The following is a 15,878-nucleotide window of genomic DNA, read 5'->3' on the forward strand; positions in this document are numbered from 1 at the left end:
AAAAAGGCTTAAAATCCACTTTAATAATGCATTCCTGTAACATTCCTCAGACAAACTCAAACTTTTTTAGTGGGACAATTACAGTTTGTGTTCAAACAGTTTACACTAAATGAAAAATCTTGTAGTACTTCTACACAAAAGACAGGCAAGGTTAGGATTATACAAACATTTGTTTCAGTTAAATCTTCAGCATGAGATACAGTATCTTTATCCAATAGATTGTACTTGACTACCAGTAAAAATAAAGAGATACAACACCTTATCAAAAAAATCCATCCCAACAAGAACCTCTCAGCCATTCAGGCTGCACAACTGTCAACTACTTTAAAGAAACAAATGGTCCAGATAAAAAGAGTAACTAACAAGTTAGGAGGAAAAAAAAAAAAGAAAAAACAAACATAAAGTCTCCCCCAATTCACTACATGACGGATCATTTGGAGCTATATAAATTTACAAAATCATGGGAGCTGCAAAGTACCCAAATGCTGCCCTAGTTCTCCAGAGACTTCCCTGTGCTCTTAAGCAAGGTTCACTACTCTAAAAAAATGCCAAGACATACGGAAATTTCATCTAATTTAGTCTCATGATTTCAGCTGCAAATAGGAAACCCGGAATGGTCAAGGCATTAGGGTCCTTGCCAGATTTCACCGTTACTGAACAACCACGGCAGCCTCCCAGAATCCATTTTTCACTTTGAAATTAGGAATGCACCACATGAAATCTTCTAAAACCTTTACCAGTCAGACTGCACTCCCCTTGTCCTAGAGTGGCTTTACCAGAACAGGCCCTAATTAGCTATTTTTAAAATCTGTTCCCCTCCTGTCCCCCCAGGTTGAACCCTGTGTGGCCTGCCAAGATGTCTCTCTCTTTGGGGCATGTACAGGGGATAGCTTAATCCTGTTAGTATCTGCGGCGCTTGTTGGGGCCAAAATCCCCCCCTGGGTTCCCTCTGTTGAAGGCAGGGGGGTTCCCCCCCATGGCTCCGAGGCCTTCCATGGCTCCGCCCTGGCCGAAGCGGTCTGGAGGTGGTGGTGGAGTCTTGTGAGGAGGACGAGTGAAGAAGATGCAGGAAGGAAAACAAGGAACAACAAAGGGCAGTTAAAAGCCATTTGAGTTGATTCAAATTCTATCATACAAACCTTTACCACACCAAAAGCATCCCCATAGTCCCCAAACTGGACTGACAGAACCACTGCAGAACAAAGTCCCTTTTCCCACACAACCTGCAGTCAGGCACACTGGGATGGTCTGCACCACCTCACAGACCAGTGTCCTGCTGTGGAGCAGGTGAGCCTTCTGAACTCACCTTCCCTTTCCATTCCTGGCTTCACCTTCCCCCTTAATTTCCTTGTGTGGTACACATTCCCTTAACCTCAACCACTTCGCTGTCCCTACTACTTAAGTACAAAGGCTTATTGCCACATAAAACTGCTCTTTATGACAAAAAATTATCTGTGACACAGCAGTCACAACACAGCAAGAAGTCTGAGCAGGAAGGTTTGCAGGAAAACTGTTTACTACAGGGTGAACTTTCAGGACAAACTTTACTATTGCTGCTGCTGTTTCTGCTGGTGACTGGAAGTGCTGGCACTGTGGGAGGATCAATCCTCTGTATGACAGAGGCCACAAAAGCCTCAGTCTATTGTAAAGCTCTCCAGTGAAGTTTAAAACTAAATCAAATATAAGAATTTAAAGAAGGCAAACAAGCATATCCTCCGCTGATTCTTTGCTCTTTATCTCCTAAGCAAATTAGCTGAAGTAATTTTAGCCAATGAGCACAGGAGATAACTTTGGTTTTAGAACTGGTGATGGACAGAACACTCCTGAAAGCTTGGCTTTATGCCTACAAGAATCTACTCTCAAAACACTCTCAATTTAACAAAGTGCTTCCCATTATGTGTTTTGAAAAATACCCATAAATTATTGCTAAGATCTAACAAGCATTTTAGCACCAGCTATCCTGGAAGTAAAATATGTAGTTATTAGACTTGGCCCAATCTCCTGAAAACTACCAACAAGTATCAAGGCAAGATTAACTTCTGAAGATTTCAGCAGAAGTTAAGCAAAGGCCTAAGCAAGATAAAGAAGCTTCAACTTCGGCAGCAATATGCTTAACATTGGAAACAACACAGTTTGCATTTAAAAGGTGTGCACAAAAAGCAGATGGAGATACTCTACCATTCCCATGGCTCCATCAGGTATCATGGCTCCAGGACCAGTCGCAGGAGGTGCAGGAGCTGGGACATTGGTACCACCCATGGCTCCTCTATTGTTCATGCCAATGGTACCTGGAAAAGAAAACTGAGGAATAGTCCTGGCAGACACAGTGACTGGGGTCTGCTCATCACTCCAACAGCCTGTAAGCTCCCTACAGTGCTACATGCAGGGACAGAGTCCAGTCTATCAACCAGCTTTGCACCAGTAGGTCAAGACGAACTAATCTTGTTTTACAGTATGTTCTGTTTCCTGTCACATGAACACTTCCTGTCACTAGACCGGGAGATTACTTTGACTGAGGTTCTAAATAAGAAGCCAATAAAATGGGATCACTTAAAAAAAAAAAAGGTACAGATTTTGTAATAGAGGAAAGGAACATGGGCAAGAACAAAGAATACTCTTACCTCCCATACCCATCTGTCCCATTCGCATGTCTGGTGGCTCCCTCTGGAAAGACAGACACTCATTTCAGCTGATAATCAGTTTTTAAAAAAAAATGTAATTATACAAATTCAATGGGTTCTGGGGATTTACTACTGAAAAATGTATAAAAAAATCATTCCCAGGGTAAATTTCAAAGGAAGATATGAGCTACCTTCACACAATAACTGCTGAATGAGCAGGTCTTATTTAAAATATCTCATTCTGAAAGGCTGCTTTTAACAATCATGGTAAAACATCCAGCAGCAAAGCTGCACATGCAGATTTTACCAAAGGTATCTTGACATCTGGATGGAAAGATCTGTGAGCAGCAGTAACACATTAGATAGAATTAGTTTTGCTACTCCCTCAGCGTAGCTAAGAAGCTTTTCCTGTTGAAAGGAATGTAAGCTTACATAAAGACACAGTACTGGGTCACTTGCATTAAAACACCAGTTAGTGAGTTCAATTTCTTTTTGATTAACTGTGCATCAGGAACACATATCACAGGTGTCTTTCACCACTAAACTGGGAGCATCCCTCACTGAAGTGAGGAATACTACTTTTTCCACAGTGGTAACTGAAGACAGATTTCACTTTATCAGTAGTCTCAGTGCCACTATTTATCATATGAGGACACGATTACTTGGAGGAATCGGGACTTCTGCTACACAGGGATAATATTCCCACGTTTGGGTCAGTCACGTGGTTTTGAATCTTTTGGTTTGACATATATTTAGCTATTTTGCCTAGGGGACAATTTTTCACTAGTATCCATAAACACTTGCCCTCCAGCTGCATTGGTGCTGTTACACCACCTGGACAGCACTACAGCTGTTCCCACAATAGATAGGGGCTGGGATTGGAAACAAATTGCAAGACAGTTCTTTTCACAGATCTGGAGATACTGTTATTAAAAGGCAGGTTATTACACATGTTACATTATAAGAAAATACCGGACCAATTGACTTTTAAGTACAAGCAAATGCCTGCAGCAGTGCCTCAAGTTGGGATCATTTCACCTAAGCATGACTGAGACTGCAGGCTAGGGATATAGCCAGGTGTAGAATCATAACAGGATACTGCTGCAGTACCTCAGGACAGTACATGTTTACTGTTAGAATAAAATGAGTTAGCATGTATTTTTCTCAGCAACACAACAGCTTAGTGAGGGTCCTACATGAACAGAACTGGGATATTTATACTTTCCAGGTTAAACTGCATTAAGCCTGGAGGGAGCCAATAATTTAGGGCAGAATGCACTATGGACGTACAGTCCTCCAACCAAGTTAAGAATTCACAGAAAGGGTAAAAATCTAGTGTCAGTGTACAGATGTAATGGAAAGGTAGAAGCACTCCTACCGCATCGGCAAAGTTCCCTTTAAAGCCTTCCTGCTGGCGTCTCATCATCTCTTCTTGCTGCCTTCTCATTTCCTCCTCACGGCGCCTGCGTTCCTCCTCTTGCCTGGAAAAAAGGTCCAAGGATGCTCAGCACAACACACACCAACCACCTGCATCACTGTGTTGCAGTGCTGCCTCACGGATCTTGACTGGAAACTTAGAACTTCAAGAACATTATTTTGCTGATGCTGTAAAATATGAGGTATGTCATGATGAAAACAAATGTTTTTGTGCATGGAGACACTTCCAGCACTTTCACTTTAAGGAGCTCATTATAAAATACAACATGAGCACGCCTGTGTGTGTGTGTCTCTTGAGCAGTTGAAGGATCTGGGGATGTTTAGCCTGGAGAAAAGGAGGCTTGGGGGGACCTTCTCGCTTTCTTCAATTCCCTGAAAGGAGGGTGGAGCCAGGTGGGGGTCGGTCTCTTCTCCCAAGTAACAAGTGACAGGGCGAGAGGAAACGGCCCCAAGTTGCACCAGGGAAAATTTAGACTGGTATCAGGGAAAATTTCTTCACCAAAAGGGTTACAAAACATCGGAACATGCTGCCCAGAAAGTGGTGGAGTCACCACCCCTGGAGGGATTTAAAAGATGTGTAGATGTGGCACTTCGAGACATGGTTTAGTGGTGGCCTTTGCAGTGTTAGATTTAGTTGGACTCAATGATCTTAGAAGTCTTTTCCAACCTAAATGATTCTACGGTTCTATGCACACAGCAGCTCCCAAATGCATGCTGACTACATGCAATATCATACAAGCAAGACAGTTCTCAAGCCCCTTCTATTACACAAGTAGCCTGGTAATCTTCCTGGAGCTTCTCAAAATGACCCTGAGACAAGGAAGTGCTGCAATGGAGAGAGAAATCTCCAAGACTAAGTTAATCCTCAAATGAAAATACAGATGCTGGAATGGGACTTCCCAACCTGCAGCACAGAAGCCACCAAATCACTGCACAGATTCTGAATTTTCTATCTGCTTCAGTAAAGGAGCTTTACTTAGACATAGAACTGTAAAAAAGCAAATACTATAATCAGCACAAGAAACTTCGAACTCTTCCATCTTAAACCAACTGTACACTCTCCCTATGAACAAAAAGGTCTAAAGTAACAACCACACTTTAGGTAGTAATTAAATTGTCACAGGGAACAATTAGGTGCACTGAAGAGGCGTTTCATTCCACTATGGATTCCCAGCATTTCATAACCTGCCCCCTTACCTGAGTTCCAACTGTTTACGTTTTTGTACTTCTTGGTTATGCAATTCCTCCATTCTCCTCAGCTCTTCCTGGCGTCTCATTAAATCTGTGTGACAGTAAAAAACAAAATCAACTCATCTCCCATGCCACCTCATCAATTCCTGAACTAGAACCATAACACACAAGGGAATAAGGTAACAGTTTCCATCAATACAGTGACATCTCTCACGTTAGGTTCAACAAGGCTCAGTGCCAGGTCCTGTACTTAGATCACAGCCACTCCATCAAGTGCTCCAGGCTGGGGGCAGTGTGGCTGGAAAGCTGCCCAGCAGGAAAGGACCTGGGCAACAGTCCCTGAATATGAGCCAGTGTGTGCCCAGGTAGGTGAGAGGGCAATGGCACCCTGGCCTGTACCAGCAATAGTGTGCCAGCAGGACCAGGGCAGTGACTGTCCCCTGTACTGGGCACTGGTGAGGCCACATCTCAAATCCTGTGTCCAGTTCTCACTACAAGAAAGACATTGAGGGGCTGGACCGTGTCCAGAGAAGGGCAACAGAGCTGGGGCATGAGTGAGACAAGGAGCAGCTGAGGGAGCTGGGGGTGTTTAGCCTGAAGAAAAGAAGGTTTGTGGAGACCTTGTTGCTCTACCCCTACATGAAAGGAGGTTAACAGTTGGACTTGATGATCTTTTCCACCTCAGCAATTCTATGATTCCATTCATTTGCTGCTACTATGCTTGGTTACAGGACAAGCAGCTACCCCACAGCTCACCTTCCGTGGGCTCTGGCCAGTGTGCTGAGCTACCCACCCCTGGATGGTGCAGGGCCCTGTCCCCTGTGTCCATCTCTGACCGGTACCTTGCCGCATGAGCATGACTTGGTGCTCGTGGCGAGCTGCTTCCATTTCCATCTCCAGCTTCTCCCGAGCTTCCTTGATATTGCGATCTACTTGTTCCTGCTGCTGCTTCTCCATCTCTATTAGAGCCTTCCAACGCATGGCATATTCATATTCAAAGCTGCCAGGCTGTGCGAACCGAGGAGGCTGCTCACGCTCCCTGTCAAACAATGAGGAGCTAGTGAATGCTTCAGGAAAGCCAGGAGGAACCAGGAAAAACAAAACTGTGCATCAAATGCCACAGCAGCTCCTTTTAATGGTTAGCTATGCCTGAGACACCAGCTTGTCTGCTCCTTGGGAGTCATCTTATTGAAAGGAGGAACTTGGGCAGAATCCTCCTGCATGGAAACTGTTCTCCTCCATAACAAGTAATGGCACTGCTTTCATAGGACACCAAGAGATTCTGGGTAAAGAGATTTAGAAATACTCTTGAAAGCAACAGCCTTTGCTCCTGCTGCACATCTAATGGACACATCCACTCCAGAAACAAGCACTGCCCAAATGTGCATTTTTATTTCTGCAGTATGCAGCCCCTGCACCTGGAGCACATGACTATTCCTACTGAAACTCTCATCTTCCTTACTTGAAAAATTTATGAGATCACTTGGTTTTCTAATGCCAACTGCTCAGATCACAAGATTCCTACTTATACTAGGAAGTCTTCAAAGATTGTGGTCTTATACCTGGATAGCTCTACAATCTCCTAATGCTATTCACATAAATCCTTAAATTTCTACTGTGGGTTCAAATCTGTTTCCTATACAGGCTTTCTGTAATACTTGCCAGGGAATCTCATGTTATCTGTGTTATCTCAAATTGACTTAACTTTTTATTCCAACAACTGAAAAGGACTTATGCCAAGTATGTGGAGGCTGCCAGTCTTATCCAGCAGTGTGGATTCACACACCAGTGTGCGCTTTCTTTCAGCCAACCACGGCAAGAGAACAGTGTATGCAATTCTCTTTCCAAAGCCACATCTACAGAAAAAAGGAGGACCTCATGAGCACTGATGAGCCACCCTTCTCAGATTGAGGCACTAGTCCCCAGGCAGACATATCTCCTGTTGCAAGCCAGGCACATACTTGTGATATTGCTGGTTTTTGATGACTAGTTTCTCTGGTAGTCCCTCTTCATCATCATACTGATCCATGGGCTCCACAGTGACAGGCCGAGGGAATCTGTAAAGAAAAGATGAGGTGCTTTCAAGAAAATTCAAGAATGAGCTTGCAGTTTTGGAAAGTATGTGTACTGTGTCTGAACCTATACCGCTTTTACTACTGCTCCAAGAAACCCAGGGCAGTTGGGGATCTCAATCAAAGTGAAATCAGAAATTACTTTGAACACCTTTCTTTTGTTCTAGAACAGGAATGGAACTTTTATCTTGTTGAACTGTAAATTCTTGTTGAATCCAAACCAAAATTGTACTGAAAGAATATCTGCAGTTAGTGGTTGAATTAAACAGCTTAAATAGAACCTGACATCCTCCAGCAGGATCTACTCAGCATGATGTCCTGTAGACTCCAGCTTTTTCTCCCTTGCTACATGGCCAACCACAGGCCACACAAGTCCATCGGTGCCTGTTTATGGCTGTCTAAAGCAAAGAGTAACTACCCCACTCTCCCTGGGGACTGCAGGCTGTACCATGCAGTCACACTCTCCTGGTGAGACCACCAGGCAGTTGCCAAGCAACAGTGCTCTGAGAGTCCACTGGGCCCTGCCTGAATTCCCACCCCCAAGGAATCCACTGGTGCACCTTGCAAGAGAACTGCACGTGCTTCTGTCTTTCTGGCTTCTGCATGGAAGTGTCCCCAGGCTCTGAATTAGCTCCCCACCACGGGGCTGACACTGCTCATCCTCAGCACAAAGCAGCTTCTAGTTGGCTCCTCAGCCCCATATGCCAGGGCTGGGGAGATGGAAGAGAGATGATCCTGCTATGCCAAGTAGCACAGGGTTCCCAGGCTCCAGCAGGGAGGCAGGATATGGGAGGCTAAAATTTCTCTCTTCAGCTAAAGATTCATAATATAGCTTTTCACTTTGATGTGACATATTCCATTATTAACAGTCTTATTTTCCAACATGAACCAATTTCCAACAGTTTACCTACTGTTACTGCCTTGAACTAGGATAAACCAGAACAAATTTAAGCAAAACCAAACCATAACTAGAAATAAACAACAGACTGGTTTTTGGTCCTAGGTATCAGACCCTAACGCACTGATAGCTATAAAAAGATTGAATGTTACCCTCAGTTATACTCTGGTAGTAATTAGTTTTGCATGATCACTTTTAAAAATCTCTTTTCATGGTTCTTCCAGGATACAGACTTCTGAATCAGCAAAAGCTCTCTGACAATAATCCTCCTGTGGAGCACTACACACTATGCTGGTCAGCCTCGAAGAGTCTCAGAGAAAAAAACAGGTATTAAAGAAATAAACCAAACCTGCTTTTTGAAACTGAGTGTTCCTGTGCACAGCTGTGCCACTGCAGATCCCCAAGTGAGAAGCAGAAAACTTATAAAATTACTTTCAAAATTAGCAATATAGCCCCATTTCGGGAAGTATTCTAGTCAGAAATCCTAGGAGCGTACATACAAAATAATTTTTATTTCCAAGAGATCAGAAATGGCTCCCTCTTAACAGTTAGAGAAGTAAACTGAGTGCTCTGTGGAATGCAACTAGAATTGGTCATTTACTTGAGGAAGTTCACGTAACTATGCAAGAACATGCTTTGCTGCCTTATTACATTTCAAGCACAGGTAAAACAAATGGTGAAAACTTCAAACAGTCCCATCTGAGCAGTTTCTCCAACAGATCCCATGCGCACAGTGGCATTCCACCCCAGCAGTGCATGCTGCCAAGTGGAGCCCCATCCCAGAGGGACCCAAAGTGTACAATTAACACATTTGAGCTTTGTTTCCAAACAAATGACATAGAGGTCTCTGAAATAGCTCCTGCTTCTTAAAGGCTGCTTTAATTGCCCTAAGAAGGTTGTTTTATGGAGAAAGACTTTATTGGGAAGTTTTATGCACTTACCCCACCAGCAGCTTCCCAGAAGAAAGTTCTCAGACCTGAGTTTCAGCACAGACTGTCTCTTACTGGAACAAAGCTACATAAAGTTCTCCCCAGGCCAATCACCTTGTACCCCATCTGTCCCACTGTGGTGCAAGGAAACACTGCTCACAAGCCCCTGCCACCCAACATGCACAACATGCCAGTAGAGCCCCTCTTGCCCTCCACACTTACGTAGTCAGCAGGAAAGACCCATCACTACATCTATCCAGGGCTTTCCTAGCAGCAGGCTTCCCTGAGAACTCCACAATGCCTTTCCCAGAGGATCGTCCTCTGTCATCCACAATAACCACAGCCCTTTCCACCTGGCCAAACACTGAGAAGGCTTCCTCCAGGAGCTCATTGGACACAAACTGGGGCAGGTTCCTGACTGTCAGCGATGCGCTGTGGCACGCAAAGCGCACTCTGAGCTGCTTCCCACGGAGAGGCATGTTGTCTAGTTCCACCTTGGCAATCTCTGCCAGAGTGCGAGTTTCCTGGGGATAAAAACAGTCAGCATTAAAACTCTCAATGTGGCACGGAATCAGTGGGTCACAGTCACAACACAAGCTGATTTCTCCGGAACAAGTACTTCTGAGAGGAACAAATGATCCTCCCACAGCATGATAAGAAGTGTCCCAACACACTAGAGCTATCATCACTGAGTCTGGCTGAGTTTGGGGGGGAAGAAATGTAAAAGACATACATTTAGTCCAACAGCCAGTATGAACTAAGCAAACGATTGAATTATCATTATCTATCACAAATAATTATACGAGGCTACAAAGCATGCTTTTTTTAAACAAATACATTTTAAAAAATAATCAAGATTCAACTATCAGCAAAGTCTGATAAGGAACTGCTGACTGTATGGCAATCCACGAAGCCCTCCTATGCCAGTTTTACACCTTTCCACTCACTTAAGTTACTACCGAGCAGCTGCACTACAGCAAAGTGCCCTAGACTTTGGTGTGGGACCCTCATGCTCCATCCATTCACCCTGGGGCTTTCAGGAAGGTGGTGCATGAACCACTGAAAACTGAGAACCACTACTCTATGCTTGTAGCTACCTCCCTCCTAGACACACCTCAGTGTGATCGTCTGGAGATCCCTTCCCTCAAGAGCATTAATCACTCCAGGAATACTGCATGACAAACTATGTCCATATTCACACTCTTCCAGAAAATGGAAGTTCACTTTGCCTATGATAGCATCATGTTCATATGGGGTTTTTTCTGCTTTCTACCAGATGATTCCAGAACAACTGTAACAAATAACTCATAAGTCCTGCCACAAGCTGCCCAAAATTCACATTTCTTCTCATAACAAGCTCTGGGCAAACCACTTGTAGAAGCTAATCCCATATTCCAGGTTACTAAAATCAACAGCAGGCTTAATTAACAAGATATCTGAAAGTCTACTACTTTCAATTAGACACACTGCTCCAGCGTGAGCCACTGCCACAACAACAACTCCAAGGTAGAAGTCACTCACCAGCCTGATAAAACCAAAGCCTTTGTCCTTGTGTATGAAGACTTCCCCTGCCTTGCCATACTTCTCAAACAACTTTCTCATCTCTTCCTCTGTAATATCTGGGGGCAGATTCCCCACAAATAGGCGGCTTCTTTGGGTGAAGGTCTTTTCCCCGGGCTTCCGGAAATTCTTCAGGTCAATAGTCAGGCCTTCATCTGAGGGGAATAAGGTACACAGCTGCTCTACAGTTGGGGGGATAAATTTTATTAGGTTTCATCACAGTGACCACAGAGACACAGGACAATACAGGTAACACCACCCATCCACTTTGCTCTTAAACCTCTCCAGCCATCTCTACAGCAACCAGGGGGTTTTATTTCAGAACGGCCCCATTTTTTAAATTTTCTTTAAAGAAAACACATCCTTGAACCTCGGTGCTCATTGACAGCAGTGAATGACAGTCTAGAACTGGAAAAAACACCAACACTGCAGCTTGAAATAGCATGAGATATTTCACCCAAACTTTTGGAGATCTGGGCAAGGTAACTGGGCCACAACAAAATCAAGCTTAGTCACAACGCAGTGATTAGAATTAGATTGCTATTAGAACCTGAGTAATTACAAAAGAGCCACAGTTTGGCCAGCAGCCAGATTTTTACTCAAAAATACCCCAAAACAAAACTACTCCAAATGTCCAGAAAAACATGAAAACTAGAGGAAATTCTGTCTAAACAGATAATACTTCAGGTAGCTGTCATTCTATGAGATGGGATTTGGGTTCCAGAGTATGGAGTTCCAAGCTGAAGAGAAGGCTGGAATGGTGAAAACAGTGGAAAAAAACCCCAACCCAAACCCAAACCATCCCAAAAACCAGCCATACAGGTGAGACCTCAGAAAAATTACAAATTAATTATTATTAAGGTTGGAAAAGACCTCTAAGATCGAGCCCAACTTTAAAATGTTTTCTGAGATATCCAACAGTAATCAACACAAATAGGAACATTCTCAAATCCCCACATGCATATACAATCTTTAACCCTTAATTCACCAAGAGCCCAGCATGACCCTGAAAGCTCTGCTATGTGCCAGACACAGGGGTGCATTTAGCATCACTTTTATCTCCCTGTGTCTCATTCTCCTAAAGGCAGATTGAACTTCACCACACAGGACTGCAAAGCACAGAAAGCAATTCCTTTGCCTTGCAGAGGACACAGTTCACGGCCACACATAGGAAATAAAATATGAACACAAATGGCTTTATTCAGGTTACAAAACAGGGCACTAACCAGGAAAGACTGTCCATGCAAAGACAATGCATGCAAGACACTGCAAGGACAACCCTTTCATAAGAGTGGGCACAAAAAAACCAGAGTATACCTAGAGAAGTGAGAATAAGTTATCTACTTCACACAGCAAAGGTGCATAAGTGAAATGTTTTGCCTTGTGAACTTGTTCACAGCATTATCACAAGTATTTGGGGATCAATTGCAAGGCCTGTGGATACAACAGGAGGGACTTGGAACGGAGTTACAGTGCTCTGCCTTAAGCAGATCCACGCAAAGGAGATACAGTCACTCACTACAAGCTGATCCCTGTGGGAATTCCCCAACACAGCTGTGTTGTATTATTTCAACCTAACTGGAAACGACTGCATGGCCACCCTTGTCTATTATTATCGGGGAACCGACAAAGAGGCTGTTCAACAGGACCCCCTAATGAAAACATGGGGGATTTTGACACAAAAACTCCACTCAGACGAATCACAAAAAAGCGCACAGGTGACTTCTACACGTTTTTGTTTTGAACAGCCAGAGTGTCCAGACTTAAAAAAAAAAACAAACCACATCTAATGTAAGTAAAGCACTTTTTGTCCCGAAAATGCTAATGGCAATGCCTCGCTGCCGTAGTTCCAAACTATCCAGTCAGATCAGTTCACAAGCATCCTGTCTCAGCTCACAAGCACTCCCCCCCCTTGCCGCATCCCGAGGGGCAGAGCTACAGCCCAGACCGAGTGAGAAAACCCGGAAACCCGCTGGAGAGCAAGGGCTTCCATCAATGTCAACTGGCCCTAGCACGCAGAAATATCAAGTAAAGCTGGGTATCTCCTCGCTCTTCTCATATATAAAAAAAATAAATTAGTCTTAAGAGTGCCTGCAATACAATCTTAGCAAAAAACAAATTAATTTCTCTAGTCATCCTGTAACTTCCTCCAGTAATCTAGCTTCCAAACTTTCTAGTTTCTTAAGGAAACCAGAGCTGAGAAGCCATCTGTTATGGCCGGGGAAAAAAAAAAACAAAACAGGAACCAGACAACGAAAACCAGACCGCGTTGTATTTGCAAGGTTTTAACAGGAACAGTGTTAAAAAAACCGCGGTGACTTCCAAATTCTAAGCGGGCTTTTCTCGAGACTCCGAGACAAAGAAGGAACCTCTATATCACAGTTTCTATGTCCCAAAACTCTCTATCCCAGTGTTGGGAACACGAGAAACTTAGCGAGCGAATCCCCGTCAAACACAGGGGAGCCGCGTGTATCTTTGACCGGACTGAGCAAAACCAATTTAAAAACCTCACAAACACAACCCAGGAGCAACTCAAACCACTGCTTCCACCAAGGGAAAACACCGCTGTCGCAGGTGGCGCCGCAGCCTGCCCGAGGAGCTGAGTTTTTATTGTTTTAAAGCGAAAAGCCGCGTCCCTTTTGTTCCTGCCGGGACCTGTTGCGCCGCGCGGGCCGCGAGGGTTTCCCCGGCGCAGCGGAGCGGCCGCTCGGCGCGTACCCGTGGCGGGGCCGGGCGGGCCCCCGCGGCGGGCCCGGGACTCACTCTGGCTGTTGGCCTGCTGCCCGTTGGCCGGGATGGACGGCGGCGGGTGCTGCTGGTGCTGCTTGCGCGGCGCGTGGTTCTGCTTCTCCATGTTGAACCCCTTGTTGCCCTGCATCTTCCCCACCTAAAGGGCGACACGCACAGTCAGACTCGGCGCCGGGTGGGTCCCGCCGGCCCCGCGTGCCAGGGGCGGGGCGGGCCCTGCAGGCCGCGCCGGGCCCCGGCACCGCCGCGGCGGAGCGGGGCTGAACCGCCACCCCGAGGGCCGACCCCCGGCCGCGCGGCCTCACCTTACGGCGGCACCGGCCAGGGACGCGGACACGGACAAAGACACGGACACCGGGACGAGCTCCGGCGCCGGGCGCGGACAGCGGGAGGGGCGCGGGCACCGGGACCGCGGCGGCCCTGAGCGGAGAGCGCGCGGCCGGAACTCGCGCACCCTAGCGCGGCGACCCGCTCCCCCGCACCCCCATTGGCCGCCGCGCCTGGAAAGCCGCGCCGCTGATTGGTTTCGCTCGCCGTCACTCACTGGCGCGGCAAAGGGCGGGGCGGGACCGGGCGGCCGCTCGCGGCCGCGATTGGCCGGACCGGGCGGGCGCGCGCGCGCCGCCAATCAGGGCGGCGGGGCAGCCAAGCTCGGGTGAGAGGCGAGCGGGGGACAAAGGGAGCGGCCGCGCGAGCCGCCCCGCGCGCGACGCGCAGGCGCGGTGCGGGGGCCGCGCGCGTTTAAAGGGCCAGCAGCGGCACCGAGAGGAACGCGTGCGGCCCCCCCCAACACCCCCGGGAGCGGCACCGGGGCACCCCCGGGGATGGCGATTAAAAACCACCGGCAATTAGAAACCGCCCCGGGGCCCGGCGGAGCCGGCGGGTATCGCTCCGGTCTCCTCGCGGCGCCCGCCAGCCCCGTGCCCGCTCCAGCCGCGGGCGCCCCCTCGGGCTCGGCTCGGCAGGAGGGTCCCGTCGTGCCGTGCCGTGCCGTGCCGTGCCCTGCCCCGGCGGCTCCGGGAGAGCGGTTGTGTCCTGCCTCCGGTGGGATTCATTTCACCGCCTCCCAATAAACCCTCCCGTTCCCCTCCGCCGCGGCCGTGTTGCCTGCGGCTTTCAGCTCTCCCGGAGCCTCGAGTGCCCGGTGTCCCGATGTGCCCTGGTCCCGGCCCACGCTCAGCTCCGGCACCCCCGTGTGTGCCCGCGGGCTGGGAACGGGGGCGGAAAGGGCGGCAGAGCCCTCCGGGGAGCGGGGCGGCCAAAGGGGAGATGCTGCCCCGCTGGGAAGGAGGGGGGCCCCCGGGGGCCGGGGAGGGGGATCCTGGGGGGCGGGAGCGGTGCCGAGGGCGGGGGGCGCCGGCCCGGGCGGTCCCTCCCGGGGGCGGCGCCGCGTCCCGGGCCCCCGCGGAAGCCCCGCCCGGCCGCGCTGTCACTCACCGCCCCGGGGAGACGCTCCAGCTTCGGGGAGGCGGTGGCGGCTCCGGGGCTCGGCCGGGCGGGTCCCCCTCGCACAGGTAGAGGCCTTGGCGGCGCGGCCGGGCCAGGCCCCCCGGGACAGCACCGGGGCCAGGTCCGAGCGTGGCGGCAGCGAGAGGGTTAATGGGGGTGGGGGGGCGGGGAGCGGGGTGGCGAACCCGCTCCGCGCGATCCGCTCCGTGCTTTGCGGGTGGCCGCGCGGGCACCGGCGGGAACAGGGGCGCCCCGTTCCACCCCACGCCCCCCGCTGTGCGACCTCCCCCGCACCCCGCCCTGCCTCGCCGGGGCCGCGGCCGCCGCCCGCGCCCGGCTCCGCGCTGCCCGCCCGCTCGGCCCCGCTCCGCCGTGCGGATCCGCCCCAGGTTTTCCAGCCTCCCGGCGCGGTCCGGGCTGTGGCGCCGATCCCGCGCCCGTGATTCCGCTCCGGGTTTCCGCGGCCGCCGCCCGCGAGCGAGTCTCGCGAGCCCAGGCCCCGCCGCGACCAATGGGAGCGCGTCCCTCGCTCCGCGCGGCCAATGAGGCGCCGCCGCCGCCCCCCCGTCGGGCTGCAGCGCGTTGAGGGCTCCGAGCGGCGCCTCCATTTAAAGGGGCCGCGACCCGAATCCGGGTTCTGGGTAGAGCGGGCGGCGCAGCAGCGGGGGGAGCCAGGTACGAGCGGCGGCGGCCGCGGGCGCGTCCCGGCGGCGTCCCGGGAGACGCGGGTGAGGCCGCCTGGTGGAGGGGGGCTGGCGCCTGGGGCGCGGGTATCGGGGGCGGGGGCTCCCCCGCGGTGGGGGGGGTGGTGTGGGGGGTGCGCGCGCCTGGCGGGAGGGGGCGTGGCCTGCGGCCCGCGAGGGGGCGTGTCCGGCGCCGTGCGCCCCCTGCCCGTGTCGGCCGCTGGGGGGCGCCCTGGGGTGGGTCCTGGGGGGGGGGGGGGGGGGGGCCCTGAGGGACCCTCGGCCCGTTT

General features: G+C 49.6%; 2 protein-coding genes across 11 annotated transcripts in view; one reads left to right on the top strand and one right to left on the bottom strand.

The window, feature by feature from the left end:
- NONO (non-POU domain containing octamer binding) lies at positions 1–14,956 on the bottom strand. 4 transcript variants are annotated; one of them, XM_027690686.1, is made up of 11 exons: positions 14,894–14,956; positions 13,472–13,595; positions 10,670–10,890; positions 9,371–9,672; positions 7,211–7,306; positions 6,092–6,288; positions 5,256–5,340; positions 4,000–4,102; positions 2,622–2,664; positions 2,179–2,288; positions 1–1,038 (listed from the first exon to the last, which is right to left on the bottom strand). In XM_027690686.1, the coding sequence occupies exons 2-11, from the start codon at positions 13,584–13,586 to the stop codon at positions 901–903; spliced, it is 1,410 nt and encodes a 469-aa protein (XP_027546487.1). In that variant the 5' UTR covers positions 13,587–13,595; positions 14,894–14,956; the 3' UTR covers positions 1–900. The 4 variants fall into 4 exon arrangements, with proteins under 4 accessions (XP_027546487.1, XP_027546485.1, XP_027546488.1 ...); XM_027690684.1 differs by lacking the exon at positions 14,894–14,956 and adding an exon at positions 13,762–13,846 and having other exon boundaries at positions 537–1,038; positions 13,427–13,595; XM_027690687.1 differs by lacking the exon at positions 14,894–14,956 and having other exon boundaries at positions 537–1,038; positions 10,670–10,863.
- The window catches only part of ZMYM3 (zinc finger MYM-type containing 3), a 33,237-nt gene continuing 32,227 nt past the window's right edge, over positions 14,869–15,878 (top strand). For 4 of the 7 annotated variants that reach the window (XR_003535434.1, XM_027690672.1, XM_027690677.1 and 1 more), the window contains exon 1: positions 15,480–15,580. Coding sequence is in view for 1 of the 7 variants with exons in the window: in XM_027690678.1 (XP_027546479.1) it covers positions 15,448–15,580 (133 nt within the window). In the remaining 6 variants the exon portion in view is untranslated. Of the gene's footprint in view, positions 14,971–15,008; positions 15,027–15,425; positions 15,581–15,878 lie in introns of those variants that run through there. The other 3 variants (XM_027690674.1, XM_027690675.1, XM_027690678.1) reach the window with 3 other exon arrangements.

The sequence above is a fragment of the Neopelma chrysocephalum genome, unplaced genomic scaffold, assembly GCF_003984885.1.
Source record: "Neopelma chrysocephalum unplaced genomic scaffold, ASM398488v2 Primary Assembly neopelma1_81, whole genome shotgun sequence".
Classification (NCBI taxonomy): Eukaryota; Metazoa; Chordata; class Aves; order Passeriformes; family Pipridae; genus Neopelma; species Neopelma chrysocephalum.

Excerpts from the sequence above, each read along its gene's own strand:
- NONO (XM_027690684.1), bottom strand. The coding sequence starts at position 13,586 with ATGCAGGGCAACAAGGGGTTCAACATGGAGAAGCAGAACCACGCGCCG. Across the intron at positions 10,891-13,426 it reads CCCGCCCGGCCCCGCCACGG|AGCAGCTGTGTACCTTATTC; the intron begins GTACGCGCCGAG and ends CCCCAACTGTAG. Across the intron at positions 2,665-3,999 it reads AAGGGAACTTTGCCGATGCG|AGGGAGCCACCAGACATGCG; the intron begins GTAGGAGTGCTT and ends CTGTCTTTCCAG.